General features: G+C 34.8%; 1 protein-coding gene across 1 annotated transcript; it reads left to right on the top strand.

Moving 5' to 3' along the window:
- The first annotated feature begins 1,500 nt into the window (after window positions 1–1,500).
- On the top strand, window positions 1,501–10,068 carry mi (cyclin E-interacting protein minus). Its single transcript, XM_077435478.1, has 7 exons — window positions 1,501–1,676; window positions 6,167–7,452; window positions 7,529–7,896; window positions 7,970–8,230; window positions 8,314–8,911; window positions 8,986–9,161; window positions 9,239–10,068. The coding sequence occupies exons 2-7, from the start codon at window positions 6,193–6,195 to the stop codon at window positions 9,633–9,635; spliced, it is 3,060 nt and encodes a 1,019-aa protein (XP_077291604.1). The 5' UTR covers window positions 1,501–1,676; window positions 6,167–6,192; the 3' UTR covers window positions 9,636–10,068.
- Window positions 10,069–10,267: the final 199 nt, after the last annotated feature.

The raw sequence follows: 10,267 nt of genomic DNA, 5'->3' as shown, positions 1-10,267 counted from the left end.
AAATTACAGAAAACGCAAATATCGAAAGGCAAGTACGGGCTTTTCCTCCCGTAGTCTGCGCGCGCACATTAATACGGGAGGAAAAGCCTGTTCCTCTTGTTCCTGTTGTATCCTGCTCGCGCAAATTAAGTGAGTATGTACCGTTTACCATGCACCCTTTTTTTATCTTTCGACTTAAGATCTTTCGATTTTCGATCTTTGCCTTCCGATATTTGTGTTTTCTGTAATTTAACATTCTGGCTCGTCACGCAGACCCGTAATAATTATGTATTTAGATGTCTCGTTAATTGTGAGTTTTCAATGTCTTGTAATAAATTAGCCATATTGACGACCTGGAGCTAATCTGTAATGTCACTATGGCGAAATTGTAAAAAATAAATTTCTTTTCAGTTTTCTCGTGACCAGTTTTAATGTGACGGGTGATCACGTATGACCGATCTAGAGCGACTGGTTGTCCTGTGACTGGTTCACATATAACTAGTAGTCCGTTCAGTGGCGTAGCCAGGATTTTGTCAAGGGGGGGGTTTTGACAGGAAAAAAGGCAAGATAATTTATATTTAGTTAATATAAAATCACAACATATAAAAATAAAGTAAATACGTAATAAACATATGGTATGAAATTCGAATAAAATGAAAATAATGAATACTTTAAAAAAGTACGAAATTCACAGATCCAATCTTCGCGTATTTCTCTAATATTTTTTCTGCACTAACATTTATATCCCTATGAATATCTAATAAAGCAAGTCACAAGCAAACCACATTTCCAACTCTCCAGTTAGAATGCAAGGCCCACAAAATATATCTTGGTTGTAAATTTCCCCCGAAGTCTTTATCTTATTTTTTAAAACACTTGATGGTTGAAAGCTTTTTCCATCAGGAAGCAAACATTGGAAATTTTCAAGTATATGTTTACGTCCTAAAAATCTGTCATGGATTCGGGCAGTGGCGGCTCGTGAGAATTTATAGAGGGGGGGGCTGCAGAGATTAATCGGGCTTTAGTAGCTCGTTGACCATACCGGAAATCAAATACAGACAAAAATAGCATGCATATGTACTATACTGAGAAGTCTGCAGCCCTACAGCACATATGGACGGCAAAAATAGCATGAATATTTACTATTTTGGGAGGGCTGTAGCCCCGCAGCCCATATAGACGAGCCGCCACTGGATTCGGGATAAAAAACTATCCAAAAATGGTACAAACGATCAATTGCGACAGGAGTGGGATATTTTGCCGCCGACTGCACTCCGCCAAGGGGGGGGTCCAGACCCGCTGAACCCCCCCCCCCTCTTCGCTACGCCACTGAGTCCGTTTACCAAATAATAATAATAAAATAAAATACCCACAGAAACATTTCCCACGAGCCACCACTGAGTAGATATATTTGAAGCATAATTTTAATCAATGAATTATAGCTTTAACGCTTGAATCAAACTAAAGGATCACAAAATAAAATTGAATTTAAAACGCAAGTAACTCGAATATGGCCGTGGTTCGAAACGCTACGACACCGGTGTGTGGCTATCATATATGTGTTCACAAGTATGCGTGTGTGCAGAAGTGTACGGCAGGTGACCCCCAGCGGTCCGTGAACCCTCGCCTCGAGACTTCGCCCCGACTCGGCCCCACCCCACCACCCCACCACCCCACCACCCCACCACCTCTCTCAGGTGACAACCACTAATATTCGATTCGTCAAATGTACTGCACTTCAGATACTGCACACTCACCAGCCGCATCACCAACTGGGCTCGACCTCAATCTTCGACGTCTGATTGACGTCCAGCCAAAGAAACCACATCCAGACTATACTCTCCATGAACTAATACTCACTATGAGTGTGAATATATTCGTGAAAAGTGATTATTTCATGCACTTGATGACACAACTATTATATATTCGTGGCGATATACATATATGCTTCTGCGTATCAAATCAATGTCAAATATATTTTCAGTACAATTGAAATTCTACTACGCATTCTATAATATTATATGTATACGTTAAATTCCGATGCCCAAAAAGATTATTTAAGTGTATATCCTCAATATTATATCAATTGATATGTGGCAGGGAAAAAATATTAATATTTTTATATACAGTCGTCAATTTATTTATATATATATATGAAAGGTTAGGTTTTGTAATACAAACTGAATCACTTAACATCTTGTTCGAGTTCAATGAACCTTATAAACTTTATGTTGTATTATTTCCACTCTATGCATTCGGTATTATATTTTTATGCATATTATTGAAGAATTCATCCTATTATATATATGTAATCCCATTTTTATTATAATTGTAGGTACATTTGAAATAGAATATAAGATTCACCGTTTAAATTATCTAATATTAGTTATAAATTTCATAGGTAGTTTTGGAATATATCTGAATTCGATACACCAAGAAAAATATGAACGAATAAATAACTCAGTGAAGTGTTTGCATATAATACTTATTGGCGTACACGAAACTGTTATAAATGCCAAGTCCATCGTCCGAGTCGGATATTTGGCAAATATACTCATATACTTGAGATTATATTTATCTATTTATGTATGTACGATATCTATATATGGGTGTATTTCAAAAACGTTATGCTGTAGACTTTTATTATATGGAAAATTTGGACTCGGCGGACTTAATTTTTTTTCTAGAGCATTGTAATTCAAGTTCAATGACCTCGTCAGAATTTATACAAAACGAATCGGTGAAATCTGTTATATATGTTTTAAATTAACAAGCGGCGTGGACTAGTTATTGGCATATTATGCTTTCGAACAAAGTTGTCACTAGAGTCCCACTGATGCTACTTTAGGGTTCAGTGATTACTTTAGTTTTATTTTATTATTAGTCAAATGTGAACTGATCACAAGACAACCGGTCGATCTAGATCAGTCACACATGATCACCCGTCACACTAAAACTGGTCAAAACCGAAAATTGGTCACGAAAAAACTGGTCACACTCAAAAATTAAAAATTGGTCGAATTTTTGGGTGTGACCAGTTTTTTCGTGACCAATTTTCAATTTTCGATCACACGTGATCACCAATAACAATGTGACTGGTGATCACGTGTGACCGATATAGAGCGACCGATTGTCCCGTGACTGGTTCACATATGACTAGTAGTCCGTTTTCCCTACTTTAGTACCTTCCTTCTACCTTCACATGTCTACTTTGGTGACACGTCAACTCGTTCACAGATTTTCCGTAAACCGGGGATGCGCTTCAGGCATTACGTATACGGCCATCTCTTTCTCACCCCGTCTGTTCACCAAGATCTCGTTTACTATGCCATTACGTATGCAGCCATCTCTTTCACAGACCGTCTGTTCACCGATAACAGATAGTGAGACTGAATAATACCGACCCTAACAACCTAATCTTAAATGAATAGGGCCAACCTTAACTTAACCTAACCTAACCTGACCCTTATATATATAGGTGTCGATTGCTAAGATGTGTTTTTTTTGTGAAAATATTGATGGAATAATATTAAAAAATAAAGAAGATATCTTAGCAGCCAACACCTATTTATTTAAGGGTCAGGTTAGGTTAGAACTGCGATCTACCTTCACGTTTTTACTTTAATATGCAGTCTCAGTTCTCGCGTGTGATAGTGACTGAATAATACCTCCCCTAACAACCTAATATTAAATGAATAGGGCCAACCCTAACTTAACCTAACCTAAACTGGCCCTTAAATAAATAGGTGTTATATAGGCGCGAATACGCAATATTTGGCACTCAAGTTCTCGTTAGTATGATGGACTTTTCGGCTGCCAAATGTTCCATTATAGAGATTTTAGTGACTTTGTGACCAGTAATCATCGAACCAAAATAAAATAGACATATTTAAAAATAATAGATAAATTGAATATATTAACTTATTATCAGTATGTTCCTGGATAGAATCTTGAGATGAAATATTCTAATGAATATTATAACTGAATTGAGAACAAAATTTAAAATAAAAACGATATTGGGACGTTTGATTTGACAACCCTGAATTCGTAAATAACTGTTCATGTTCTATGAAATAAAATAAAATAAAAACATTAGTAAGTTAATGAACTAAGAAGAGGTTAATAAAAAGTAGGAATGTTGAAAGCATGAATACATATAACGGTACTTGTTGGTTATACGGGCGCAACCGAGCGTCACGAATACACACTCACACTAGCAAACAAATACACGGCAGTTAAATGAATGTCGCAAACAGCTTTTCAGTGATTGCAATTTTTAGCGTTCCCTGCAGTGTAGACATTATAATGCAGTGGTCAGTAACCTATTTGATGAATAGACGAATTTTGACTAAAATATTTTTAATTATTTAAAATACAGAGCTGTCGAACTGAAAATAAAGCAAATTTCACATATTGCAGAGAATTATTTACTCTGATTCTTAGTACCAAATTTATATAACTGCCGTATATCTTTAGTGTAAGTTTGTACTTAATGCTCGGTTGCGCCCATATAACCAATAAGTACCCATATTATTAAACAAATTAATACAATTTTCAATGATTAGAATTATTCGGATTATTTAATAGAATTATTTTTATATTAAATAATGATTAGAATTATTCAGACTATTTAATAGAATTATTTTTATATTAAATAATGATTAGAATTATTCGGATTATTTAATAGAATAATTAATAGAATTATTTTTGGGAGCTTCGAAAACAAATCAAAGTTTCTATGACGATGATTCGATATGGTTATTTTTTTGATTGAAATAAATTTAATAAAAAAACAAATAAATATTTACTATTAGATTCGCCATGTTTAAGCTGTTTATATTAAAAATACTGAGCGAAACAACTAGTATTCTATATAAATTAAAACGAACGGTCGGTAAACAGCTTATGGGTTTAAATATTTTTTGACTGAATATAATTGTTAAGCAGTCAGTGATTGATATTATAATTTGCTGATTATATATTTTCTAAACAAATCCATATATTTCTCAATTATCACGATTATTCGTGCAAAAAATGGTTATAAAAAAGGCAACCATATAAATGATTAGTTTTTTTTCAATATATGCCAGTAATTTTTATGAAAATTTTGTAATAATTGTGTACTATAGAGATAGAAATAAATGGTCAGTAAACCGCAATTTTTTTTTAATATTGTTTAACTTACTATAATTGTCAAGCAGTCATTGATCGATAATATAGCTTATACTGGTCATCTATTTACTGATCAAATCAAACAAAGCTACAAATAAATAGAGTTTTAAGAGTATTCACGCGGTCCATTATATTTTTTTTTACACTAATTTAATTTAATTTTTTGGTTAGCACTTGAATATTTTTTAAATAAAATTAAATATGTTTTGTATGTATTCTCTAGCCATAGTGTCAGATTGGGGTAACCTGTGAAGACACTGGTATACGTTTATTAAAATAATATTCGTGGGAAAAATTGGTTTACAAAAAGGCAACAATTTAATTGATCGTGTTTTTTTTTTAATATATGGTCAATAACTTTTGTAATGAAAATTTAGTCATAATAAACCGCTTATTAAAAGTATATAATTTTTGACAGACAACAATCGTCAAACAGTCAGTGATCGATGAAATAAAATACTGACCATCTACATATTTACAGACCAAATAAATACAGACCTTATAAAAATTTCATGCAAACTTAACAGTTTCCAAATGTTTCGAATTGCAAAAAAATATGTATATATTTGCTTGCAAACAAAAATTTTATATTATATAAAAATTCATCAACTATATATCACATATGTACATCACAATATTTCTTGAAGGCTATCATAATCAAAGCTTTTCGTTTATACAAAAAATTACTGTAGAAATAAAATAATTTATATTGATTTTTAAATCTGTAATATTAAAAAAATCTTCATCCATACATAATAAACATTCAACTTATTAGTTTGAATATATAGTTAATTGTGTTTTCCATTAAAAATTACAACATTACGTCATGTTTCTGTTAGATTTAACTTCATAAGGCCATTATCTGAGTGATATTTCGAAACACACTCACTCACACCTCATATTATACTTTCCCTTTGTAATGTCTGTTGCGAAATTTGTTTTGCTGCCCTAAGTCGATATTATTCTTGATTCAGACAGGCTATTGACTCATCAACGCTGTATTTTCTCTTTCCAGACTCTGCATTTTGAAATGTATTGACAATGGAAGTCAGTGTGAACGTGGACTCCAACAGTGACACTCTGACGTCCTTCCATTCGTACGAGTATTTCGTTCAAAACTGCAACAACGAAAACGCAGCCATCGATTGCGAAATCCTAAACGAAAACAACGCGTACGAAAACCTGAACCCCGTCAACGATGGCATATTCGCTATATCCGAAGACAACATCATCGAGATGAAAGTCGACATCTGCGGAAACAATCTACTGGAGAGCGACAATCCCAACAACAACGATTTCCAAGATGACTGTCAACAGATCAGTCCGACGAAATTGTACACGCTGAACAAGGAGGGCAACTGTGACTTCCAACCGTCGGAGAACGATCAGGAATCGCCGGAACTGTCCGCATATCCACAAAATTTCGATTTGAACGAGTCATACAATAACCTGGAGAACATTGCCATCGATGAACAGAGCAACACGAGTAATATCAACGCAGATAAAGACATGTTTTACGTAAACAAAGACGATTTCGAAATTTTAAACATAAATTACACCACCAAGGAAGACAACGACAGTGCAAATTCTTCGCGTGAAACCAAGTGCATCATTCCGGACACTGTTCCCGTGCTAGCAAATTCATTTCTCTCCATGGAGAATAGCAGTAATGCTACCGACAACTGCAACGCTATGGCGAACAACATCATCAGCTCTATTCCCGACGGATCCGATCCCAATCACATATTCAAGCTGCCTAACAATGAACTTACGTTCAACGGTACGTTAAAACACCTGCAGAAATTAAAGCCGATCGTCAACACGGATACCACATTTCAATCGCAATTCAAAGACGACTTCAAAGATGTCTTCGCTAGCGAAGCAAACAAAGAATCCTCGGTTGACAACTTCAGTAATAAATCAAACGACTATATAACGAGTTCGCCGAGCGCCGACGCCAGTAATAGCAAATGCAATTTGACTTTATCTTCCGACTCGCAATATCCGTCTGATTATGATATATTTTTAAACGTCCTATCGAGAACTCCGACTAGATTCTCAAACTTGGAAGAGAATCAAGACGTCGACAGCAACACCACTTTCAGCCATAACGAAATGACTGAGCTCAAGAGCAAAGATGTAACCTTCGACAACACTTACAACAGTGGAATGTGCTCTCCCACCCTGTTTTCCGACAATGAAGATGAAATCTATAACACTTATGAAGAAGCAAAAGTTGATAAAGAAAAATCTATAGAACAATTCACTGAGTACGATAAAAAATTAGTTAAAAGACTGGAGGTTTGTTTTATTGTTCTTTAGTCATGCATATATTTATGTATTATATTTAAAATAAATATACTATATGTAATTTCAGAAATCTTTGCAAGGAGTTCCTCCTCCACCGTCTATTACAATATCGCAGTTGACCGCAGCGGATATACTACAGATGTATAAGACCAATCTTCCGAAATATGACTGTATTGGATCATCATTAGATCCGATATCAAATTCGACAACATCTTTACCCGTAAATTGCGACAGTTCGGCAGATAAAACCATATTAAATATTTCAAACGATACCTTAGATAAGACCGTTTGTAAACAATCGCAAAAGGCCGCTAACGTAAGCGGCACGTCAGCTCTTAACACTTCCGAGAAGTTGATCAACATTAATGGAACCCAAGATTTGGCTACCAATGAAAAGTGGCCTGAAATTCGCTCTTGTAGATATCATGGAATTCAGTGAGTATCTATTTTTATTTATATTGTTTCGATTTATTTGTATTGTCAATTAATTCAAACTCTTTTTGTTTAGTTATAATTGTACTAATTACTCGGAAGACATCGATCGTTTGTTGTGTCGATATTTATTACGATACATCGGCTGTGAAACTGCTTCTTCTTGCTTGGTAGTGTCGTGTAGGAAAAGTCCTGCTAAAAAATCTTTAAGATCTAATGTGGGTCGGTCTCCTGGAAGGCGTCTAAGCCATCTTGCACGTCGGAGGATTTCATTTTGTAACGCTGATAATGTTATGCAAATGTTTTCAGCTAAAAGGCAGATTTTAATCGATCGGACGTAAGTGCTTCTATTTTTTTTTTTGTTATTTAAGTTTTTGTTCATTTGTGATTGATTATCATTTATATGATGTCTTTTTGCAGAAAATATGCTGGACTGTTTCTAGGCAAAGGACAAACTTTAAGAAAAAGTCCACGTAAGAAGACGCCTAAAAAAGTCACTCCTTTGAAGAGAACTCCTAAAAGCAAAACTCCCAAAAAGAAAGCTGCTCCGAATAGTTCTCAAAAGAAGAAAACGACCCGTCGCCTTTTCACTAATGAACCTTCCGTGTCCAAATCGCAACCTACTAAAGAGACTTCCAAGAGAGCGTTGTTTTTAAGTCCTGAAAATGTACAAAGCAAACCCGTAGAAGAAGTACCACCGTGCGCCTCAACCTCTAAAGTTATCAAATCAAAACGTGCACTCTTCAATACTCCCCAAAAAGAAACGGACGCTTCAAAAGACACGTCGAACTGTGATTCAGAATCGACGAAGAATGACGGCAACAATAGGAAACGCTTCCGACTCGACGATTCGATCAGCGAAATGGACTATGGTCCTAGGGTTAAGTTGCATAGAAGTCTCTCGTTCGGTGGTGATAAAATCGAAAGCACAGCACAGGAACTCTCTACGACAATCATCAAACATGCATCGGAACAACTCCTCAACAAAAACGATGTCCTTAGTGATCTTCATAAAAAAGTACATTATATCCCATACATATTTACATATTGCTTTTTATTTTCTATCTCTAAATTACTTGTGTTGTTTTGCAGAAATTGTTATGGGCCGTTGCGGAAGCTCTTAGGTGTCACAGCATCGGTGTTAAACATGATAAGTTTCGTCTACACATGTCTTCACTCGCTCGGTTGACACGGAAGATCAGTCAGTTGCCGCACCACGCTCGTACGCTAAGGACTCCCGGCAATTCCACCAGTGAGACTTTGAGAAGGTTCGTACTGTTTTATTTGCTCGATCGGTTGGGTGTATTTAAATGTAGGTTCTCATGTATTTTTATTTACTTTTCAGGATTGCCCGACAGCATGCTTTTTCGGTGATCAGAGGCAAATCGATCGATGAAATATTTATCGAAGAGCAGACCAAACATTCTAACCCGCAGCCGAGAAAGCTGGTCGGCTACGTACCACTGAACAGCCACGAATCAAATAAACAGTCACATTCCAATTTCGTTTTGAATAAAAATAGTGAAAATTCGTACGACAATGATAAAAATTCCAAAAATCTCACTTCGAACGATTTAAAAACCGTTTTGCAGGACAAAACGATAAATTTGAATCTTAAAACGAACGATTTCTCTAACAAACTATCGGTTTCAGAGCAGAAAAAGTCACTTCTATTCAAAGACAATAGTAAATTGCATACTTGCCGACAAATGAGCTTTGATATGAATAATTTTAAAAGGTGACCTTTGTTCATATTTTAGCGAAATATATAACAAAGTGCCCTAGCGCTGTTTCTCAAGATGTGTGATAAATTTGCTTTTATTTTTTAATTAAAATTGAACATAATGCTCCTCGTGCCTATGTTTGATTTTATATAGTGTTGTTTATGTGTTAACCAAACGTGTGTGCGAAAATGATTAATTCTGCAATATTACTGTTATGTTTTTAACTTATGTTTAAAGTTTTTAAGCTAAATGAATTCTCACTTTTATAAACTATCGAGTCTTATGTTAAGTTATCATGTCATAATATATTATACTTCATAACGATCATGCGTAGTTAAAATATCGTTGGATTCATAATTTGAGGATGTCGATACGAAATATTTTGTAAATACGTGAAATGTACATATTGTATTTTATTTTCCAATAAATTATTAAGCATATTAATATATACTTTGTGTTTTTATTCGCCGTAATACTATCTCAATTTATTTTATAACAAAAATTTATGTTTTTTTGTATGGAAAATTCATAGAACCAGAAATCTACTATGACTATTGGAATTAAGCTTATCTTTTAATGACGGCTTTTACCATTTCATTGTTAAATTGTAATGCTATCTACCTGCGATGAGTCACAATTTTGAGCGGTAT

This window comes from Arctopsyche grandis, chromosome 8, assembly GCF_051622035.1.
Source record: "Arctopsyche grandis isolate Sample6627 chromosome 8, ASM5162203v2, whole genome shotgun sequence".
NCBI lineage: Eukaryota > Metazoa > Arthropoda > Insecta > Trichoptera > Hydropsychidae > Arctopsyche > Arctopsyche grandis.
This window is presented reverse-complemented; position numbering and strand designations above follow the sequence as displayed.

Coding starts and splice junctions, on each gene's coding strand:
- mi (XM_077435478.1), top strand. CDS start 6,193: ATGGAAGTCAGTGTGAACGTGGACTCCAACAGTGACACTCTGACGTCC. Junction 7,897..7,969: donor TGTAGATATCATGGAATTCA/GTGAGTATCTAT, acceptor CTTTTTGTTTAG/TTATAATTGTACTAATTACT. Junction 8,231..8,313: donor CAGATTTTAATCGATCGGAC/GTAAGTGCTTCT, acceptor GTCTTTTTGCAG/AAAATATGCTGGACTGTTTC.